Source organism: Brachyistius frenatus, unplaced genomic scaffold, assembly GCF_029030835.1.
Source record: "Brachyistius frenatus isolate BFR_SWC_R1_liver_20210118 unplaced genomic scaffold, ASM2903083v1 Contig_79, whole genome shotgun sequence".
Classification (NCBI taxonomy): domain Eukaryota; kingdom Metazoa; phylum Chordata; class Actinopteri; family Embiotocidae; genus Brachyistius; species Brachyistius frenatus.
In genome coordinates this window covers 1,617,889-1,641,205 of record NW_027210678.1, presented here as the reverse complement: position 1 = coordinate 1,641,205, position 23,317 = coordinate 1,617,889, and the positions used below count along the sequence as shown (strand labels likewise).

At 44.2% G+C, this 23,317-nt stretch overlaps 1 protein-coding gene and 1 non-coding gene across 6 annotated transcripts; one reads left to right on the top strand and one right to left on the bottom strand.

Annotated features, from left to right (window-relative positions):
* The first annotated feature begins 1,430 nt into the window (after positions 1 to 1,430).
* pfkpb (phosphofructokinase, platelet b) lies at positions 1,431 to 22,795 on the top strand. Of its 5 annotated transcripts, XM_069708925.1 has the most exons (23): positions 1,432 to 1,649; positions 4,478 to 4,551; positions 5,208 to 5,285; positions 5,842 to 6,031; positions 6,121 to 6,286; positions 6,676 to 6,720; positions 6,984 to 7,092; positions 7,939 to 8,034; positions 8,624 to 8,716; positions 8,802 to 8,927; positions 9,498 to 9,562; positions 9,716 to 9,785; positions 11,802 to 11,948; positions 12,800 to 12,870; positions 13,117 to 13,204; positions 14,828 to 14,980; positions 17,149 to 17,301; positions 18,736 to 18,900; positions 19,791 to 19,852; positions 20,497 to 20,608; positions 20,704 to 20,803; positions 20,906 to 21,011; positions 21,775 to 21,931. In XM_069708925.1, the coding sequence occupies exons 1-23, from the start codon at positions 1,541 to 1,543 to the stop codon at positions 21,929 to 21,931; spliced, it is 2,535 nt and encodes an 844-aa protein (XP_069565026.1). In that variant the 5' UTR covers positions 1,432 to 1,540. The 5 variants fall into 5 exon arrangements, with proteins under 5 accessions (XP_069565027.1, XP_069565026.1, XP_069565028.1 ...); XM_069708926.1 differs by lacking the exons at positions 7,939 to 8,034; positions 14,828 to 14,980 and adding an exon at positions 7,568 to 7,663 and having other exon boundaries at positions 1,431 to 1,649; positions 21,775 to 22,795; XM_069708927.1 differs by lacking the exons at positions 7,939 to 8,034; positions 17,149 to 17,301 and adding an exon at positions 7,568 to 7,663 and having other exon boundaries at positions 21,775 to 22,795.
* On the bottom strand, positions 7,307 to 7,398 carry trnar-ucu (transfer RNA arginine (anticodon UCU)). Its single transcript is given in 2 exon segments — positions 7,307 to 7,342; positions 7,362 to 7,398. It is a non-coding gene; the product is annotated as a tRNA-Arg (tRNA).
* Positions 22,796 to 23,317: the final 522 nt, after the last annotated feature.

Here is a 23,317-nt window from a genome sequence, read left to right as displayed (position 1 = left end):
AGACTCGTGTGTTGCCCAAAGTAGTTCCTTATTTTGAGTTCAGGAATCTAATTTTAAGAAGTCAGGAACAGCTGAAATGTCATCAGCCCTGCAGGCTGTGGTCCTGATGTCCTCTGCGTGGCCCTTCAAATCTAATCACAGCGACGTGAGGATATGAAAGCTGCTCCTGCGTATACTCTCAAATAAACCTTTTTGTCGTGGATTATAATATGATGAAATTTAGCTGCAGATGCTGCATAGAGCCTGACATGGTTATTGAGATAAAGGCTGCAGCGTGCAAGATATTTCTCAAGGTCATGAACTATCACGAAAGGTCATGGATTCGGTCAAGTTTTAGAGATTTAAAAATAACATTGCAATATTTGTGTAGGGTTATACACACAAATATCTGAATTTCTGCATATGACACGTTATTAATACTGAAGACAACAGATGTTTAAGTTACTAAATCCTTTTTTTTGTATTCAGTTCTATAGTGCTGTGATTATATAATGTCCTCTATGAATCTAATCTATTGCATTATATTAACTTTCCCTGATGTTGCAACATTCACTTTTTACTGTTTAGATTACACAGAAACTTGTGAACTGTTGCGCAAAGTGTTTCATTTCCTGACTGAGAGACCGAAGTCTGCAATTGGTTGGATTTCTTTGTACAGCGTGATCTGGGCGCCTATTGGTGGATTCAGCTGTCAGTCAGCGAGATAGCTGCGTGATTGGCTCTTCGGCTTTGGCTTTAGCGTCCACCCTCGGGCTCGTGACAGCCAAAGCAGGAAGACAATAGTAAAGATGTATCACTCTGGTGTTTCTTTCCAAACCGCAAAGTGGGAGATGGATTAAAAAAATAAAATAAAAAAAGACTCAAACATGGTTAAATATTCCAGTTACAACGTTCATATTTTAATAGTCAGAACTATCATTTAGACTTTTATGGTTCATGTGTTTGTCCAAATGTTACAACAGTGAAACATATTTTACTGCTAACAAATATAAAAGATGAACCAAACCAACAAAAACCCACAAACAAACAAACAAACAAAAAAATAACGATAATAATAAAAAAAGGTAGCTAAGTAAGTAGTTAATAGCTTTAAAGTGTTGAACTGAGCAAAAGTGTTGTTCATATTATTTTATTTCTTATTTTGTTGAAAGAAATGTAAATATTACATTTGTCAGCCGCTAATAATAATACAAGCAACGGAAAGTTATAAAGTCGTCCGATGAGTTGAGCTGCTAGAAAAAGAATAATAGCTGTGAAAGCTGATTTAATAAGCATGAGATTGCTAAAATAAATATATTAATATTGTTGTATTTCTTGTTTTAAAGGCATTAAGAGGCGCGTGAAGTCAAGGAATGAGTCACGTGTAGGATCTTTGTAGAAGGGGGCGTGTCCGTGGCGCAAAGAGGGCGGTGCCCGCTGCAGTCCGACAGACAGCATCTCCCCCGAGCTGCCTCAAGTCTGCAGTCCGCGGCTCGTTCAGGTGCTCCGTGTTCGTGGTTGTTCGTCGGCAGGTGACAGGAGACCCCCGGACGGACAGACGATGGCGGGCGCGGCGCCACCGAAGCGGCAGGACACCCGGAAATTCATCGAGAATCTGACCGGCGCCGGTAAATCCATCGCGGTGCTGACGAGCGGAGGAGATGCCCAAGGTAACGACACGCCGCAGTTCCATTATCGGACAAGGCGCGAGGTGCTCTGGAGGAAGTCTTTGAAGTTAAATCACTGAGAGAAGAAGTGCTGCCAACCAAACACATGAAACGACAGGGAGACTTTATTCATGCTCTCACATATTTATTTATCCTTTTATCTTCGTGAACGCACGCTCATTGTGCACGTATATTGATATTATAACATTTAGACACCCAGTTTCTTCTCTACTTTACGTGTGGGAAAATTAATTTCACATTTTTGGCCGAATATTTCGTTTTCTGCCGAAATCAGTTGCGCATATTCCCACGGAGGAGAAATCCCCTGAAGACGTGTCCGATAATGGATGTGTTGGCCGAATAAACGCGCACTCTGCTGCTGAGCGACTCAATTAAAGGTGCGGTCCCAGCAGCGGTCACCACGGGGGGGGGGGGGGGGGGGGGGGGGGGGGGGGGGGGGGGGGGGGGGGGGGGGGGGGGGGTTTCCGGCCCTTCTTTTTGGTGAAAGCAGTTATTTATAGTGCGTTTAATGAATCTGGATGACTGTTACGCAACAGCCTCCAACGCACAGCTGTTGTGTCCCCGCGCAGCGTGCTGCGGTGTTTGTTGGGGAGTGATGTTTAGATTATAATTACAATCCGGATCTGATCAGATTAACGCGCTCAGGCTGCAGAAGCATTGGATGGTTTCTTTCTTTCTTTTTAAGTGATCCTTGAATACCTATAAGGGCTGCATGCATGGCGCAGGAGTGTTGTCAGTGTTGGTAGGTTTCTTTTAGTAGTAAGAATCCCTATAATTTAGCATGAGATCTGTAATTGTGTGTAAAAAAAAAAGAAGAAAAGAAACGCGCTTCACTAACTCATTCATTTGCCATCTCAGTAAATGATTTGGTCACTTCCTGTTAGAAGAAGAAATAAAAACCAATGCACGTGCCCTTGCATCGCCGGAGGACGAGTCGTGAGAGGACCAGTGTTGAAAGCTGCCGAGACTTAAAACCAGCGCTTCCTCTGCTTTGTGCCCTTTAACAGTAAAACGCTGTTTGCTCCAGTTTGCGTGGCGGCGCTTTAATTTTGAAGGGGCATTTGCAGCGACTTCCGGGAGGGCTGAGGCGCCTACGTGAGGAGCAGCTAGTATGCAGTGATGAGTAATGTGGTGATGAGGGAGAAGTACCACAAATAGTCAGTCATTTGTTTTTTAATCCTTATAATGAGATTTTTAAGATATAAAACCGTCATTAATGTTAATTAATTATTCATGAAGCATCTTCATAGGGATTAATTATGTGATTATTATTTTTTTTATATCACTAACAGGATCCCTGTTCATGTAATTGAGTCCTATCTCCTCCAAATTTGATGGTTGATCAATATTAATGCAGTGCAGCAGGTCGCAGCCATGGTTGGCTGACGCGGTCGGTTACGTAACGCCGTGTGCCGACAGGCTGCAGAGCGAACAGCAGCGCGTCCCGCAGGACGCTGGGTCCAAACCTTCGGCACCGACATGCGTGAACGGCGTACGGGACGATCCTGCTGAGGTTTTTATTTATAAGAGAACCGAGAAGAGTCGATCTTCTGCGCGTCTGGATTCAGTAGATATGAGACGGTGGTCGTTACTGGCACAGGACGGGACAAAGTAAACCGGAGCAGGCGAGACAGAAATCCTAATAAAAATGTAGGTCAGTTTTTTTTAAAGGCTAAAAAAAAAGAAGCGAGTTCTAATATCAGTAATGTTATTTTCTTTATTTTGAACAAGGACTTGGATATATGTGGATATATTGATATATATATCGTCTTGAAATAACATTCTGAAGTCATCGAGACGTCGAACACTTGCTGGTTTTATTACGTTTTAAACACACACACACACACACACACACACACACACACACACACACACACACACACACACACACACACACACACACACACACACACACACACACACACACACACACACACACACACACACACACACACACACACACACACACACACACACACACACACACCCCTTTAATTATTTCTGTAAAACTCATTAAACACATTGTGCATTTCGACCCCGTTTCACATGTCTGTGCAGACCCCCCACCTCCCCCCCCCCCCCCGACCAATCAGCACCGACCTGGTCTCTTAGCAACACTAGCCCGTCAGCACTTGTTAGCATATAACCTAAACAGCCTGAAACCACTTGCAGGCATCCAGACTTTGTCAATGTCACAACTCCCGCCGTGAGGTCAGCTGTAGCCATGGAAACGGGCTATTTCATGACATTTTTGTGACGTAGCAGAGAAGGTTTCCATAAAGCTACAAAAACAATATGACTGTTATTTATAATAGATGTTTTAATGGCTGCTTAAAGTGAAGCATCTTACCGAGATCGTCACACGATCAACAGCGTTGTTTATCATCCACTAATTTATGAATTCATCTAATTTAACATTTTTATGACAAACGTCCGCCGCTCAGTTATGATGAGTGTTTATGTAAAAGTGCAGCATCTCCGTGTTGCCGCAGATTTGTGGTCTGTCCTCTTTTTTTATTTCACTGAGTGCTCCGACAGACGGGTTGTTTTTTGTCCCTCCGTCCTCGGGGCGACTCCCGTTCTGTCCTCGTCTCTCTGCTTTGACCTCGTTCCTGTCGTCCTCCGGTCCGTCTGGTTTCGTCCTCTCTTTGTTTACGCTGCTGTTTTCATGTCCACATCACTTTAAATACATATCTTTTTGTACGTAAAACACGTGACAACAACAGCGACGGGGACCTCGGTGTCCGTCTGCCACGTCGCGATCGAGCGTTTCCATGACAACCTCTTAACTCTTGGTCTCCGTGCGGCAGGTATGAACGCGGCCGTCCGGGCCGTCGTCCGGATGGGCATCTACGTGGGAGCGAAGGTCTACTTCATCCACGAGGTGAGACGTGACGAAGCCTCGGGAGAGTCTGCAGAATCAGAACCGACGGGTCGGCTGGACGCAGCCGGGATTCGTCTCTGAGGACCGGCAGCAGTTCAGATGATTTTTAGAAGCCAGAACTGACCTCAAAAACTCATTCAGATAACTTTAATGTTGAAGTCTGGAAACGTAAAATGTGAAATTTATCGTTTAGTGCTTGATTTCCACCAATCGCAGACAATCAGTGATGTTAGTTTTACCAGGAGGACGACGCAAACACAGCCGTCGCAAAAATCGGACACGAAAAAGCACATTTTCAAATGCGAAAGCATCAAATTTTCTTCATTTGCTAAACAAACTTAATTTTAAATCATAAAACTCTTTGACTTTAAATAAAGTTGCTCTTAAAAACATCTCGCAGCCCAAAGGTGCTTCATCCTTCACTGGCTGCACCGTCATCTTCATCAGCCCCGAATAACCACCGGGCGGTGAGCGACGACGGGGACCCTGAACGCAGCACGGCAGCTTTAACAACAGTGGAAACTGACAGTGAATCAGACGACGGCTGATTGATTGAATAATAAAGTCACTTGTTTTGACTTCAGCATTTTTAAATGTGACGATTTAGCCGCTTATGTGCCACTCTGAGTCTCCGTGGTGTTTGTCTGTCCTCTCAGGGGTACCAGGGGATGGTGGACGGCGGAGACAACATCAAGGAGGCGACGTGGGAAAGCGTCTCCAGCATGCTGCAAGTGGTGAGCCGACATTTTTCACTCTCTCCTAAAATAAAAACTCAGTCAGCGTTCACACAGCTGAACCTATCTCGATGTAGAAAACATCGTTCACATTTCAGCGTCGCCAAACTCTCTGTGAAAGATGAGCTCAGCTGTTTTTCATGCCGGTTTCAGCACGGTGGAATATCTGCTGGACGTCTGTGACGATGATTGAAGGTGACGCAGCAACAAAGCTGTCAGCTGCCGGCCGAATGAGTCGGTGATTGAATTAGACTTTTTCACTGTCGTAATAATGAGACCTTCATTTTATAAAGAGGTTTCCATTCATTGCAAAAGAGAACAGATTCATCCCGTAAATAAGCCACAAGGTCCTCACAACGATTCAACAGGATGCTTCCTTAAATCAACATTTTATTTGGGGAAATGTAAAAAACAAACAAAGTATAAAACAAATAAAATGTAACTTTGAATCAGTTTTGTCCAGTGATGATCTCCGGAAAATTTGACCCCTTGACCGTCACATTGAAACGTAAAGAAAACCAGATAACCTGAGCCGGACTTCCCGTTTCCCCCTCAGGGGGGGACGGTCATCGGCAGCGCCCGCTGCAAAGAGTTTCGTACCCACGAGGGACGCCTGAAGGCAGCGCACAACCTGGTGCGGCGCGGCATCACCAACCTGTGTGTGATCGGAGGAGACGGCAGCCTGACGGGCGCCAACCTGTTCAGGGAGGAGTGGAGCGGCCTGCTGAACGAGCTGCTGCAGCAAGGTGAGCGCCCCCCGGAGGACGTCAACACACCGACACCCTCCGACACACAGGAGTGACGAGAGTCCGTCCGTCCGTCCGCTCTTTTCCAGGTCTGATCGACGAGGAGGCGACGCGCACCAACTCCGAGCTCCACATCGTCGGGATGGTCGGCTCCATCGACAACGACTTCTGCGGCACCGACATGACCATCGGCACCGACTCGGCCCTGCACCGCATCATCGAGGTGGTGGACGCCATCATGACCACCGCTCAGAGGTGAACAAAATCCTAAAGTGAATCCAAAGAGCTTCGAGGCGAATTACTGCCCCCTTCTGGTAGCAGTGAAGCATCACCACCAGGCGCCGGCAAATCAAAGAAAAATATAAATTCTGAGACGAGACAGTAGCTGCATAAACTATTTGATTGAGGAGACAAACGTGGTGTTTTAAGATGTGACGACGTCATCGGGCTACTTAAGAGTAGGTTAGTTTGTTGTCTACGTGTAGCTATCAACGTCCCGACGAACCTCGAACACACGTCTTCTTTAGTCTGGTTCATTTCATGGTGAACGTTTGAGTGCTCTTCATCATCCGTCCTGCGTTGAGCTGATTCAACGAATCCAGTTTCACCGAATCAGCTTTTTTGACGTTCTTCCTGTTTTTCAGCCACCAGAGGACGTTTGTGCTGGAGGTCATGGGAAGACACTGCGGGTAGGAACGTTTTCTCTTATAAGCCAACTGCACATGCTCAGTATCAGTGACCGAATATCATAAAACATTTGTAATCATTTTAAACCTCTATTGTTTGTAAATCACGTTTTACTGCTTGAATATTTCAACTCAGCCACGCATGTGTGGAGAAGAAACACTTCACGACACACATCTGTTACACTGCAGGAAATGTCCACAGAAGTTATTCACTGTGTGTGTGTGTGTGTGTGTGTGTGTGTGTGTGTGTGTGTGTGTGTGTGTAGATATCTGGCCCTGGTCAGCGCCTTGGCGTGCGGAGCTGACTGGGTTTTTATCCCCGAAATGCCTCCTGAAGACGGCTGGGAGGACAGCATGTGTCAGAAACTGTCTGAGGTAACACACACACACACACACACACACACACACACACACACACACACACACACGTGCGCGGTGTTGAATCTACAACGGGAGTCCCGGGGTCATCCGATCTCAAGCGGACAAGCTCTAAGTTTGTTTGTTCACACATCCCATAAATAAACACGCAGATAAAATGTTTGCAGGAACATCTGCACACAATTAAATCTCCGCTCGGCTCATAAAACTGCGACTCTGGTGGGACTCGAACCCACAACCTTTGAATCACCTCTCAAGTGCTTGACTAGAAGTCCAATGCGCTATCCATTGCGCCACAGAGCCGGCTGCTGCTGCTGCTACTAATAGAAACACACACTCCCTACTCATGTTCAGAGGAGCTGACAAACAGGAATTTTCCAGATCATATTTTCCATCACACATGTCCAACAGTAAATATTATTACGAGAGTAACGAGAGATTTAACGCGCTGAGTGTGTTTGTGAATGTCCAGAGTCGATCTCGAGGTTCCAGGTTGAACATTATCATAGCTGCAGAAGGAGCCATCGACAGACAAGGACGACCCATTACCTCTGATTTTGTGAAGGATGTGAGTAGAGCTCGGCGTCCCGCTGACGCAGAGGAGAACCAGGAGCTGGATCAGCTGCCGGATGAGCGGACGTCAGGACAAAAGTTACAGTCTGTTTGGAGTCCAGACGCAATGAAACTTCTCCCCGAAAAACGTGGCGAGCGTCTGCCGACAGCCGGCTGAAAATCAAAGCAGAAATAAAAACGTGACGCTCCGTCATCAGATCCAGCTTTTCTGGCAAATGCAGAACATTTTTCTGTCATGTTTTCACGTTGTGCTTCTTCGTGTTTCTGCAGAACCGCGCCGATAAGAAACGGCTGAACATTATAATTGTAGCCGAGGGTGCCATAGATTCCCACAACAAGGCGATAACGCCCGATTATCTCAAGGACGTGAGTAGAAACTCGGTGGAGTCGAACGGATCTTTGTCTTTTAACGCTTTAACGTTCGTTCATTTCTGCATGCGAGACACAAAACCCCATTTTACGTCCTGTGTGTCACCGTTGTGACGACTTTTCACCTTTTTTTTTTTTGAGCACGTTTTTTTCTTTTTTACTAAAAAACCTCAATTCTTTTCCATAAATCCTTCATCCGCTGAGGAATGTTTCACATCACGTATGTTTGCACCCTTTTGTTCATTATTTGGCACTTTTTTAACATGACAGGAGATGTTTTGCATGCGTTCTCCTGTTTGTTTGTTTGTTTGTTTGTTTGACACCTTTTATTTCTATTTGTTTCATTTCAAAATGGACCAAAGAATAAATGTTGCATAAATAATGTAGTTAGAGCAGCTGGTCGTTTATTTTAATCCTCACGATGCGTATTTGTAGTGTTATAAAGTAAAACCCTTTAATTCTCGTTTTAATGTTACAGAAATGCATCTAGATAAGACAAAGAATAGATTTTAGAGGCATCGTTGCGTCTCTTGTTTGTGTATTTGTGTGTTGATCCCGGTTGTTGACGTGCTCTCTGTGTGACCAGCTGGTGGTTCGCTGCCTCGGCTTCGACACCCGCGTCACCATCTTAGGTCACGTGCAGAGAGGAGGGACGCCGTCGGCCTTCGACCGGATCCTGGTGAGTCACGTGACGATCAGTCGTAACAATATAAAGAATTTCCCACTTCTGGCGTGATGGATTAAATGACCTTTGACCTCTGCAGGCGAGTCGTATGGGCGTGGAGGCGGTGTTGGCCTTGCTGGAGGCGTCTGCCAACACGCCGGCCTGCGTCGTGTCTCTGGTCGGAAACCAGGCTGTTCGACTGCCCCTCATGGAGTGTGTGCAGATGGTGAGCGTGTGTGTGTGTGTGTGTGTGTGTGTGTGTGTGTGTGTGTGTGTGTGTGTGTGTGTGTGTGTGTGTGTGTGTGTGTGTGTGTGTGTGTGTGTGTGTTGTAGAGCCACAGGGCATACAGGACAGATTTGCTGCACTAACTCTTCGCATTAATCTTCCCTTATGATGAATTATAGAAGAAGACTCGCTTTAATTATTACAAATATTTTGTTTCCACTGACATAAAAAAAAAAAAAAAAAAAACCACCAGCAGCGATGAAACCGTGAAAGAACGTGTTGTTGTGACTCTGAAACGTTGCCCCAAAACAAAGCGAGACATTTACAGGGATGTGATTTACAGTTCAGGTCACACAGGAGACACACAACATGCACACACACACACACACACACACACACACACACACACACACACACACACACACACACACACACACTCTCCAAGCTCCGCCCACTCCAAGCTCCGCCCACCCGTTCACCTGCAGGACAGTTAACAAGCAGACAGTCAAACAGGTGCAAACATGAACACGTGGAGGAAAAGTTTGGTGAAGAAGGTTTTTTCGTCATCAGACCCAGGAGGTGCAGAAGGCCATGGACGAGAAGAAGTTCGAGGAAGCGGTCAGACTGCGCGGCAGGTAATCCACTTTTCTTTTACTTTGACTTTAGTTAAATCCCTGTGAGACGTCATCAGAGGGACGACGTGTCCCAGTTGAACTGTGTTTGCATTGATTTCTGGTTGGACGCCACACGTTTTCATTCACTGCTGAACTTTGTTTTGTTCCCTGCAGGAGCTTTGAAAACAATCTGAGCACCTACCGACTCCTCTCGTACCGCAAAGCAGACTCTGAGCTTCCCAATGTGAGTGTCACTACAATTAAACATGAAGAACATCACGGTGATTAGAATCAAACCAGTAAAAAAAAATATTTAAAATAATCCTTCCTGTAATATTTTCCTTTAATGTGTCTTTTCCCACCAGCTGCTCTCAGATTAGAGTGAGGTACCTCCCCGGGCCCAGGTGCATTGTGGGTGCTGCAGTCTTTTTGTGACACTAACAGAGTGTATTTTCTGTGGCTGTCTGTCCCCCGAGGGGGGGGGAGGAGGAAGAGTAGGAAGAGGAAGAGCAGTGTCATGTATGTGATGAGTGATGAGACGGGCTGTAGGTCCGAAAGCTTCTGCAGGCTGTAGTCCGGTATGACGAGCCGTGACCTTTGACCTTTGACCTATTTCGCTGATCCTCCTTCAAACTCTCCTCATGTTGAGTGAAAATTAGGAAATCTAATCTTTTGTGAGTTTTTATGAGAATTTTTTTTTTTATCTTACAGACACAAAATCTTTAACTACACGTTACCGTGGTAACACGGTGCCACAAAACGACAGCGTTCAGCGCTCCTCTTACCCGTCGCTCTGTCTGTCTTTGCTTACCTGCTCGTCGGCTCTGCTTCAGAAAGTAGACGTGCGAAGAGGTGCATCGGCGCATCTGCTTCAACGTGAGCCTGAAGCCGCCTCCTCGCAGTTCAACGGCGACTCTGCGGAGACGGAGAGCGTCTCCGACTCAAAACTGGACGGACTCCACGCTCTCTGTGTCTCAAGCTGAAGTGAATTCACTCCACCGAAGACGCTTTCTTTTAAAACCTCAGAGAAACGGAAATAAAAGTTCAGACCGAAGACTGGCGACGAGATGATTTGGAATATCTTGAAACCTGCTAGTTTACGGCAAAGCAACCGGACAGACGGTGTGACGTCTCCACGGCAACGACTCTCTGTACTTTAGTTGTAAAAGGTGGCTTTTGAGAGGGTTTTTCTGAGCTGGATCGAATTTGTAGCATCTTAAAACACAAATGAGGAGTTTTTTTTTCTATTAGTAGTAATGAAATGGTGAAAACTTGGACTTCTGCAGATTTATGCCGTAAACTTATGACGGGAGATCTTTCCGACTTTTTCTGGAGCGGTTTCATCGTTTAGAGGAGCTGACGTCAGCTGATGCAACTTTTTCCTGCAACTTTCTGAAACGGTTGAGTCTCGTCACAGATCTTTGGTCTGAACTTTTCCTCCAACGAGAGTCTGTGCAGCCCGACAAGAACTCCTAAACATCCGTTACTGATATCTGATACCCAACCCTTCCAAGGAAACGACTTCTAGGGAATCTAACACTTTTCAAAAGTACTCGATAGACTTTAAACTGCGAGTGTTGATATTAAACGGTTCATTACCAGCAGAGTGGGACGTCCGTCCATTTTGAGGTTCTCCACATTATTATTATTTGTCATCATTAAAATGATTAACTGTATTTAACGAGAGGAACTTTAACAGCTCGATCCATCGTTGGTGCCCGGTGTGTCCAACGTGTGAACTGTGGTCCTCTCCGACGTCGCGGTTGAAGATCGCTGTGAACGATTTCAAGTACGACTGACGACGAAACGTCTGAAAAGAGTTAGAAAATATCGGCTGGACGTTTTTCCGTCGGTTGTCGTGAGGAAGCAGCGGCCGCTTCCCTTCGTCTTCTCGCAGCATGCGGCTTCTTGCATGAAAACGGCTTCTCTCTGCCTGCTGCTGCTCTTCTGCTCGGAGGTTTAAAGTCTCGGCGAGACGCGGAGGCGTGAAGACGGACGCCTCCATGGCCGTCATGGAGAAGAGTTCGTCCGCGGACTTCGCTGCTCGTCTTCATCGCCTCTGAAAGCCTCTGATTCTTTTTTTTATACCATCTTCTTCACACGTGCCTGTGAAGAAGATGGTATAAAATGTGATGAAGCTTGGGGGGGGTTGTTGCAGCATATGGCCTACTCCGTATATATATATATATATATATATATTAATATTTACTGCATCTCTGAGTACGGTGTGTTTACGACTGCTGCTCTCCGTCCCCCTCAGAGCGGCTTCAACGTGGCGGTGATGAACGTCGGCGCGCCGGCGGCCGGGATGAACGGCGCCGTGCGATCTGCCGTCAGAGTGGGAATCACCGAAGGCCACAAAATGTTCGCCGTCAACGACGGCTTCGAGGGATTCTACAAAGGACAGGTGAGCGTCACAAGACTGTTAAAACACGTCTGCAACTTCCCTCTGAATATTTTAAGAGATCTTTTCAGACCTTTTTGTTTTAGAGCAGTTTTTTTTTTTTTGGAGACACGGACGTTGAAAACGTGCCATGCAAGCGGAAAACAAAAAATCTTTTGCACACACAGCTCTCTTGTTTTTGGAGAATTGTTGTTCCAAGCGGAAATAAATAGTCCAGAAGTATGAAAAAGTTTTTACGCCGCGTATAACACGGGGAAACACGGGGAACATTCCTCGGAGGTCGTCGCGGTTCAACCGGCCGTCGCTGCTGCGCCGATAACGACTGAGTGTTTCCAGATAAACGTCGCCGCTCGCTGTAGGAAAGCTGCACAACATTCCCGCCTGCATACATCACCGCATGCGGCAGGATATTTCCGGAGAGTCGAGGCGACCTGTCGATGAAGCCTCGAGAACCAGTTGTCATGAAGGATTACAGAAGCACCAAATAACAGAAGACATTTCTTCCACGCTCGCTCACCCAAAGAGGCTTTCTACATTTATAATTTATAATTTATATATAAATTCGTGGATGAAATAAATACATTTTAAAACATCCACCATCATACAAGAGGATTTTTTTTTTTTTCCCAAGTGCACAAAGCATTGAAAAATACAATATAATTTATTACTGCTTTTAAGGGATTTCTTTTTTTTTTTTATTCAGTAGATGGTTGTTCCGATGAAAACTTCATGTTGACGTCTTCTGTTCACCAGTTTGTGTTGTTGTGACTCAGAAGAATCGTCCTTAAAAAGTGAAGAAAGCAGCCAAACTTGATTAAAGTCAGAATAATGCCGACGTCCGTCTCTCTCGTCAGATCAAGGAGATTAAATGGGGCGATGTCGGCGGTTGGACCGGTCAGGGAGGCTCGCTGCTCGGGACCAAAAGGTGAGCGGTCAGAAAGACGTTGGACGTCCAGTCTGAAGATGAAGTCGTTTTTTATTTGTCGTACTGTAGATATTTGTAATTTGTATTGTCCTTTGTAAACCTTTTTATTTACATGTATTTTTAATGTTTGTACTCTTGATTTTAGCCATTATAAAAGAAAAAGAAGAAGCAGTGGAAGAATTTAAAATTCTGGTTCAGTCGAGGTGGATGAAAAATAAAATCATTTATTTATTGTTTATGTGTTAGAACTCTTCCAGGAAAACATCTGGATAAGATCGCTGAGCAGATGAGGATCCACAACATCAACGCTCTGCTGGTGATCGGAGGATTTGAGGTACGTGACTTTACCTTATTTTTTAGGAATAGTATTTTTTTTTTCAGGACGTGTTTTATCACTTAGAAAAAGTCAGATGTAAATTTTATTCTGCCATTGTTTCCTTACAAAAAAAGCTACTGATAATTTTATAAAAGATAATAAATCTGAATTATTTTTATTGCTCAGCCATGTTGTACCTGTCGTGAAGCTTTGCACTACATTCACCATATATTCTTCAACATTGGTTTCTCACCGATTTGACATTTTAACTTGCAAAACACGTTTAATTTCAATATTTTCAAAATATATTTAAGACACATTTTAAATGTCCTAGGCTCTCTCCTTGTCTGTCCCTATTTGGGTATTAATTATTGGCCGAGCTGCAAAGACATAAATACCTAAAACAAATTTAAACAATTAAGTAACAAAGAGTTTTGGGCTTCTGCAGCTTGGCCAAAATATGAACACACTCCATGTTTGTTTCTCTGAGAGGAGATACAACATCTACTTCCTGTTTGTGTCTCATCGTCCGTCCTGATTGGCCTGGCTCTCTCCCCTTGGCTTCTCCCACTCCTCCCAGGCTTTTGTTTTGTCCCATTTGCTGCCTGTGATTTTTACCCATGGCATTACTCCTAAAGAGCCATGCTCCCATCAGCAGGCCCCACCCACCTCGAAGCCCCTCCCTCTCACATACAAGCCACACCCACTGCTAGCTTTTGTCTTTCCCATGTTGCTAACAAACCCGGTGTTCAGATTTCAGGCTACATACGTCAAACCTTTGAGGGGATTTGGGGTTTTTAATGGGTTCATACCTAAAAAGGATCAAATTCAACATAAGCGTTTTTTTAAACATGTTTTTTTTAGGTTTTTTTTTTAAGTGCAATTAATTTGAACGTCATTATATTTTTTCCAGCTGATGTTTTTGAATACTTTCACAGAGAACAGAAATATTAAACGGCCAAAAAGCAGCTTATATTTCTAGCAGGACAAAATTTAATCGCATACATTTTTCTAAAGAATAAGATGCCGATCTATTCAAACTGTATTTTTCGACGATTGTCGCAAATTCACCTTGTTGTCAGTATGAAAAGAAAAAATATTTGCAGTAATTCGTATTTAGTTTTTTGTTGTTTAATCATCACGTCCCCGGTGTATAAAGGCCGTTACTCACTGTAACATTAAATTTCAACTCGAGTAGATTTCTAGACTAAATTTCGCTTCATGTTTAATTTACAATAACATTTCAAAGCTTTGCAGATTACTACAAATGTCTTGCATATTAATTCCTATTTTTACAAAACGATAAAAGCTGCATTGAACAATATCCTGTAAAACAACGGATAAATAAGGTTTTACTCGTTACTTTTTCCGGCAGTCTTCAGTAAACTAATGGTGAAGAAAGTGAAACGCCGTATTATCTCTATTTACAGTATGTAGCATGAAATTTTGGACACAGCTTTTTTTTATCCCCTAACATTTCCAAGCTCCTCCCAACATGACGTTTTCCCCTAAAAGCTCCCCCCGTGTCCTCTCGTCCGCCGTGCCGGTAAAGACCTCGGGCGTTAGGCCTCTTCACTCTGCTCCCATCTGTGTGTCGCCGCTCAACAACAACCAATAAGACGCCGGCTCTCACCGCTGCAGGCCTACGTGGGATTGCTGGAACTTTCTGCTGCACGGGACAAATATCCCGAGCTGTGCGTCCCCATGGTTATGGTCCCCGCCACCGTCTCCAATAACATACCCGGCTCAGACCTCAGCATTGGCTCAGACACCGCTCTGAACGCCATTACTGATGTAAGTGTGGTCGGGCCGCAGCGTGTGTGTGCGCTTGTGGACTGAACACGGTAACGCGACCCGGTCCGTCAGAGTTTGGGGCTTCGCCGACCGACAGCTCGCGTCCTCACATCAACGAGCAGGAGGTGGACTTTATAGGACACGTCCAGGATGTCGGGACACGTTAGATGGTTTTTGTCTTCGAAGTCTGGACATTTGGGATTCGGGGGGAAAAAAAAAGAAAAATATGCAGTAAGTTTCTTTTAAAATAGAAAGCAGTGGCTTCAGGGAACAACAAACAAAATGAAGATGCAGGTCAGATTAATCAAACGGCAAAAAATACAACATGTAAAGTACAAGATGGCAGATTTGACTTGACTAAGATGAAAAAACACAATTTTCTGTCAATATAAAGAGATTTTTGGGGCTGATATTGATATTAAGGAGTGGGAATTCCAATTTTGATCTATATATATATATATATATAAGCATACTTTTTTTGCAGTGATCCTTGAAATGCGGTCAAAAAATGTGGACACAAAGTTGACTGTCCACACTGGGATGCTAATTATAATTATAGATAACAATAAAATACAACAATTTCCAATTTACCCATCAAGCATCATTCTCTGAAATATGTTCTGTAAAATACATTTTCATATCGGCGCATACCGATTTGTAGAAGACAGTCTTCTGAACCGCGTCTTCTGAATATTTTGTCAACTCCGTTCCTTTAAAGAGGAGGTCTCTGATATATTGTGTAAACGCAGGCAGCCTCCCGACTGCAGAACCAAAGTAAAGACCTTCAGCCTCCACGTAAACACGACTCCATCATGGTGGCAGTAAACACATTAGAAATATGAAACGCACTCGGATGACCGCTTCGTTCAGACCGAGTTTATTGAGGCAGATGATTCAGCCAGCAGACTTCCTGCAGCAAAATAAAACAACACACCTGCTGCTGGTTGATGTCGGAGGCGAGCCGGTCAGCGGAGGTCCCAGGTAAGTGTTTGGGGCATGCGAGTGACGTGTTGTGGCATGTTTTCTCCTCGGGGGCGTGGCCCCCGGCCTGTTTCGTGCGGCCCTCTGTGTGTTTTGTGTGCTAAACAGCAGATTAAGTGCCTGGTTTAAAAAAAAAAAAAGAAACGACAACCTCACGGAGACGCTCCTCGTCCTCCAAACGGCAGCGGTCGGTGAGTTCGTGAGAGTTCGGTTTGCATGCCGTGTGCACACGATTTGTCTTTCCATGAAGTTCTGGTCGTGGCGAGCCGAGCCGGGTTCTTCTTCTTTTGACACGTCTGAGCAAACGAGACCAAATTAAAAAAAAGATCCACCTTTTTGCTTCTTGGACATAAAAGGAGTCATCGCTCAGAGCCTCAATCTTTATCCTGTCACATCAAAAATCACCCCCCACACCTCCCCCTCCCCATCCCATCTCCTCTCAGCCAATGAGAAGCCAAAGCCCCCCCTCGCCCCTCCCTTGTCCCGGAGAGAGCCGGCCAGCAGCACACACTGTTGGCCACGTGCACACATTGCAGAGCTGCATGTTCATGGTCTCAGTGGGATTCAGACGACGGCCTTTCCTCGTATCCTTCCTTAGAACAACTTCCTTATATCTGTTGAACCAATTAAACATCATACGAAACATCATTTCTAAACTCAGATACAACTACTTTAATGCTGACGACTATTTCTTGTCAGGGTCAGAAAAAACAAGTAATTACTTCTGATGTTTTTTAGTCGCCCTTTATTCCACGAGTCATTATGATGTCATTCTCTTCTTCTCTTTGGTTTTCTCCCGATCCATCTGAAAATAGTCTCGTCATGAATTAATCATTAGTTTCCCAAAAACCGTATGTTTGGTGGGGGCGTGTCTGTTTGATTGACAGGCCTATCAGGTTCCCGACGTAGTATCGTCAGGTTGCCGATCAGATCAGTCAGATCCACCGCTGGCTTCCCCCCCCCCCCCCAGCTGAACATATTACATCACTTCCTGTTAGTATGAAAACTGTTTTGTGATGTAATAACAGCACACAAGTAGCGTCAGAGTAGGACTCAGGAAGGATACAAGCTAAGCGCCATGAAGCAGCCTCTGAAAAACATCTCCCACATTAGGACACTCAGACATCTAGCCCCCCCCCCCCCCCCCCCCCAGTGGTCTAACTCCTTGTTACGACCGCCACCATCAGGCCCTTGAGTCCCTGCTGCAGCTGTACGAGGCCCGGGCCGACTACGAGGAGTTTTGCGTCCCGATGTGCATGCTGCCTGCAACCATTAGTAACAACGTGCCCGGCACCGACCTCAGTATCGGAGCCGACACGTCGCTCAACGCCATCGTGGAGGTAAGAAGAGCGAGAGCGAGACTTCTCACAGCTGCAGGTATTCTACGGCGACACCGGTTTTTATCACGATGACTGTTAATGGGAAGAAGCGACCGCTGGTTCTTAAACCGCTGAAGTGACGAAGAAGACGACTTCAAGGTTAACTCGGCATTTCTCAGGTCCAAGAAATGGACCACCAGCCTGATCAGTTCATCCTGGAGTGAACGATCGGTCCGCATTTGAAGACATTCTGTCCGGGCATTTCTGAGATATCAAATTTACGTGAATGTGTAGAGGTCACCGTGACCTTGACATTTGACTCCCCCCCATTTTTTTTTTTTTTACATTTTTTTTTTTAAATTAGTTCATTCTTGGTATTAAGTGAATGTTTTTGCCAAGTTTGACCCATCTTGACATAACGTGTTAACAAGAACCGGACCAACAACCAAATAAGACACAAATGAATGAAAACTAACATCAGCAGATTTTCCATAAAGATTAAACAATTTTAGGGACCAAAAAAGACATTAAAGTTCACTTTTTTTGTATGCAGTGCATCCAATTACATTTCGTATTTATTATTATTTTGTATGCTGTATTTTTTTTTTTAAAAAACAACAAGAAAAAGTATTTACAAGACTCCAGAAAAATGAAACCGAATTCATTAACGACGAACTAAACTTCGTGTTTAGAAATGAAGGCAGAGAAATCCTGAGTTAACCCGCTGACAGACTTTGATGACCTGCACACATCGAGAGTTAAACTGTTCATCCACCTCGGCCCGTCTGAGTTCACGTTCCTCCAGAGTGCACGGCAGCGAAGTTTGTGACTGATTGTGTTTGAAGCGTTTGGTCGGCGTGTTTGCTGTTTTGTGTGCGACGGCGTCCTGATCCGGTCGACGCCACTCGTCTGAGACGCACAGGTCGACTCTGGTTTCCTACCCGAGTTTGCAGAAAAGCATTAATATAAACAACAACAACAAAAAGACAACAGAAAACTCTGAACTTAAACAGTGTGGAAGGTAAAAAACAAAATGATAATTGATCAATGACGTAGATTCAGTTCATAGTACATTGTGTGATATTATAAATCACCAGTTTGTAGTCGACCTGTGCGTCACTCAGACGCATCTGCAGATATTTGATCCGCTTCAAAGTAGAGCTGCTGCTTATTTTACTCATTTTAATTGAATTAATAATTAACGAAAAAGGTCATAAATAAGTTGAATTGCTAAGTGACGTCTTCATGTTAATGACTGATCGCAGTATTTACCGAATAACCGAATTCGAAAGAATAATTTCTCAGCTCTACTTTAAACAGCATGCTGTCCATCTCCATGGTGACCGCCGCCGCCATTTTGCTCGTCTAATGTATGTGTGTGTGTGTGTGTGTGTGTGTGTGTGTGTGTGTGTGTGTGTGTGTGTGTGTGTGTGTGTGTGTGTGTGTGTGAATCAGACATGCGACCGCATCAAGCAGTCGGCCAGCGGCACCAAGCGGCGGGTCTTCATCATCGAGACGATGGGGGGTTACTGCGGTTACCTGGCAACCGTGGGCGGTCTGGCTGCAGGCGCCGACACCGTCTACATCTACGAGGAGCCGTTTGACATCCGGGACGTTCAGGTCAGAGAGAAACCTCCTCCTCCTCCTCTTCCTCCTCCTCCTCATCATCACAGAATACAAAGACCTTTTGATGGTCCTTCATTAGTTTTATATTCCCTCCTTTTTGTATTTGTGTTTTGTAATTTTGACCACAGTGCCCCCCCCCTCCCTCCTCCCTCCCGCTCTAAGGAAGCAGCACAGATCAAACTTCTACGTGAGCGTCCTTCAGTCGCTCGCTGCCTCCGCCTGGATGTTTGGGGCGTGTGCAGGTGACCCAGATTACAGGCGTGCACGTGAAGCAGCTTATTAATAACCCGCGAGCCGCATCACTGGTTCCATGACAGGCAGATCCCATCAGGAGATTAGAGACGTCAGGAACGTCCGTGTTCGTGTTCTTACTCGCACACAAACTTCAAATTCACTTGGATTTCGCTTATTTAGGGAATTTGTTTGACCGCTTTAAAAAAAAAAAAAAAAAAAAAAACTATCCCGACGTGTTTTGAACTTGTTGCCACTGTGCAACTCCATTTTTGGAAAAGTGCTCCATAGATAACTAATATTTATTGGCAACGTTTTCAGTTGAAAATCATAAATAATGAAGACAACACGTCATAATCCGGAAAGGTAAAATATTTGTTCTTGCTAATCATGTTAAAAAAAAAAAAAAAATCATAGAGGTGATGAGAATCATGAAAACAAAATTCAATACATGGAAGAAGTCCTAAAACAGCCAAAGGAACCTTTCGGCTCCACGAGAGTTTAAACAGCAGACGTTGGCGCCCCCCGGTGGTGCCGACGTCTCCCTGCAGCTCTCCGTCCCAGGGAAGAGCGAGGACACGGAGGCGAGTGATTTGCGGCTGCGTCGGCTGCTCGTCGCAGGTCGCCGTCAACGCTCTGCTCTTCGTCCTCAGGCCAACGTGGAGCATCTGACGCAGAAGATGAAGACGAGCATCCAGAGAGGTTTGGTGCTCAGGTGAGACTCCGCTTCTTTTATTGTTTCCAAAGCTGCTGCTGTTTCCTATTTCATCACACGCTGGTCAAGCTGTTGGATTGAGGCTCTAAATAACTGATATTTTTCACCATGTTAATATTATAAATAATTATATATCGATGAAGAAGATAAAAACAAGTTGTTGTTGAACTGTTTTGGACGTCAGCTCGACCGTCCTCGCTTCACTTCATGTGTTCTCCGGCGGTTATTTTCGTCCCGCTGCACCACCACTCTGTTTAAACGTCTCCCAGCAGGACGGAGGTCCGGAAATAGGACGAACGTAGTCCTTTGGACGGAGTGGAGGTGACATTGTGTGTTCGCACCTGCGTGATTTCATTATTACAAGACAAAGTGGCGCATTGCAAAAAATGTCTCTGCAGGCTGATGCCCTGGCTCAAGGGCACTTCAACACCGGGAGTGTAGAGAATCAGCAGCCTATCAAACAAACCGTAGTTTTTCTCTCTTTCCTCTTGTAAGTCTGAGATTTGTCTTTACAAATCAACTTTTTCCAGAATAATTGCGATTATTTCAGGTGTTGTATTTGAGGTAGTTCAGAGTAACTGTTGTTATTTTGGTGAACTTTAACCCTTTAACCTGCCTGTTGCCTTTCTGCCGTTTTCTTTTAGAAATGAGAACAGCAACGAGAACTTCACCACCGACTTCATCTACCAGCTGTACACCGAGGAAGGACGAGGAGTGTTCGACTGCAGGAAGAACATCCTCGGCCACATGCAGCAGGTCACACATCCTTTATTTAAAATACTGAGAAATGTTTTAGTTCAAACCGGTTTTTTTTATATTCCTAAACGGAACATTTTGTTTCCTTCCCACAGGGAGGCGCTCCATCTCCATTTGATAGAAACTTTGGCACCAAAGTTGCCGCTAAAGCCGTGCAGTGGATCACACGGACCCTCAAGGACTCTTACAAAGGAGGTAAAAGTCCGAAACTTGAATTTAGTGATAAATGTGATGATGTTTACTCTCAGTTTCGTGTTTGTCTGGATGAATCAGAATGACTTCCTCTCTTTAATGCAGGGAGAGTGTTTGCGAACTCGGAGGACACTGCCTGCCTGTTGGGGATGCGTCGCAGAGCCATGGTCTTTCAGCCTGTGTCGCAGCTTCGGGATGAAACAGATTTTGTGTAAGAATTTCAATTTACATATATATAATTTTTATATATATATATATATATATATATTTATATTTTTATAGTGCGACTTGTTTTTCAAATTTCGGCTATCATGACTTTTTTTGATCATATTTCTGACGATAAAAATCGAAGGTAAAGTTCACTTTTTTCAACTTTTGACATCGAAATTTCAGAATTTAAAATATTCATTAAAAATAATCCGTAATAGCTGGTGAAAAACTTTGACTGGATTCCCGTTCAGGATAATCTCGACTATGACCCTGAGTACTCTCAAAAGTTTGACTTTTTTTCATATTTTAGACATGCTATAGTTTGACTTTTTTCATATTTTGGACGACATGCTATAAGTATAACTTTCGTTCATGTTGTTGAAGCCAGCACTGTGGTGCAGTTGTCAGCATTGTCGCCTCGCAGTCTGAAGGTCCAGGGTTCGATTCCCACACGTTCCTGCAAACCTAATAAACTAAAAGTAAAATATGTCATCCATAACATGAATGACTAACTTATGCATGTAGTCCATAACGTAAAACATTACATTCAAGCACGAACATGGAATCCTCCACATAAAGTTTTGGGCTTATCGAACCCAGAAAAAAAAAATAGCACGTCTTCTAAAATATGAAAAAGTCATACTATAGCATGTTGTCCAAAATAACCCTTATAGAAAAGAGTCCATGTGGTATTTTAGAGGAGGAGAGGGTTTTACTTCCTGCTTCCATGTCTGATAGAGCTCGATTTCATCTTGTGCTTTCAGCCACAGGATCCCGAAGGAGCAGTGGTGGCTGAAGCTCCGCCCCCTGATGAAAATCCTGGCCAAGTACAAGACGAGCTACGACGTGTCCGACTCTGGCCAGCTGGAACACGTGACCCGGGTCCGACCCAAAGAGAGCAACATGTCAGCGGCCATCTGAAACCGCCGCGCTGCCGCCAGCGGAGGGCGCCGCTCCAACAGGAAACCGGCTTCACGAGTTCAGTGACGCTACTAACACAATGACTGATCCACCGCTGATTGACTGCAGGCACATTACAAGATAGATTTAAAAAAAAGATAGTAATTTCAAAAAGTTTGAGTATATATGGGAACGTCACGGCACTTTTCTGAAGGGATCTTCAGCATGTTAGATTCAATTTGAAGGGAGGTCATTTTGGAATAAAACTATGTAGTTCAAACAAACTAGCAGCTCTAACGTCGAATTTCCGAGATCCCCAAAGTTATTATGAACCTAAATATAGAAAAGCACTCCTCATTATGTACTGTATTCAAGTTTTAGTCCCACAAATGTAACGATATCTTTTTTTTTTTTTAATAACCAGCTGAGCAAACATCTGCGTGCGTGATACGTTTAGAGTCGAGCTTTTGTCATTTTTATTTTCTACAGCACCTTGAGCCCCATAATTAATGTAATCCCCTAAAGCTGCTTATAAAGAGGGACTATATTTGGGGAGGATCACACGCTCTCAGCCTGTTGAACGCCGTCTAACCATCCTGATTGCAACACGAGGGAACCTGCGGGAGGTTTAATGAGGCTTTAAGATGAGCTGCTCGTGTGTGTGTGTGTGTGTGTGTGTCCTGTCACCTGCTAAACTGTATGAGTGTGTGTGTGTTGTGTTGTTTTGCCTTTGCTGTTTGTATCCACCCTGGACTTTGTATCTGGCATCTTCTTCGTGGTTCTTTATGAGTCGGGTCCTGGAGGCAGAGAATGTGAGAAACTACACAACATTGCTGTTATGTGAGCGTCCTGTCACCGTAATAAAGCATTTAGTGTGTGGAAAAAGACTTGTTTTGTGATCATTTATCTCTAGCTTTTAAACCAGAGGGATATAACCGGGTTGTTTTACTGTAAAATTCTACTTTTATTGAGACAGAAAATCTCCAAACGTGAACAAATAAATCTAAAACTATCAGCAGAGTTAAATATCAGGCCAGCTGCAAACATCAGGTAGAATTTGGGTGAACTAACTCTTTATCCGAGTTGCCACGACACAAACAAATTGAGAATTAAACGAGTGAGATTTCATGAAATATGTTTAGCAAATGTGAAGTTAAATTCTTTAGTGGTTAAAATAAGGGACATTAAATCTGTTTAGGACAGTTCTTTATTTTTATTTAAACGTAAAGGCTTTTCATTTGAAGTATTATAGCACTTTGTCTAACTTTGTTAATTGCAGATGAAAACATTTGAATATTTGTTCAAGAATTTAAGGGGGAAAAAAATGGTATTCAACATGTCTGAAGGTGCTCAGTGACTCAAGTTTGATCCAAAAGCAGCTGGACTTCTTTAGTTTTTAGAAGACAT

Excerpts from the sequence above, each read along its gene's own strand:
- pfkpb (XM_069708925.1), top strand. The coding sequence starts at position 1,541 with ATGGCGGGCGCGGCGCCACCGAAGCGGCAGGACACCCGGAAATTCATC. Across the intron at positions 6,721-6,983 it reads GTCATGGGAAGACACTGCGG|ATATCTGGCCCTGGTCAGCG; the intron begins GTAGGAACGTTT and ends GTGTGTGTGTAG. Across the intron at positions 11,949-12,799 it reads AGGGATTCTACAAAGGACAG|ATCAAGGAGATTAAATGGGG; the intron begins GTGAGCGTCACA and ends CTCTCTCGTCAG.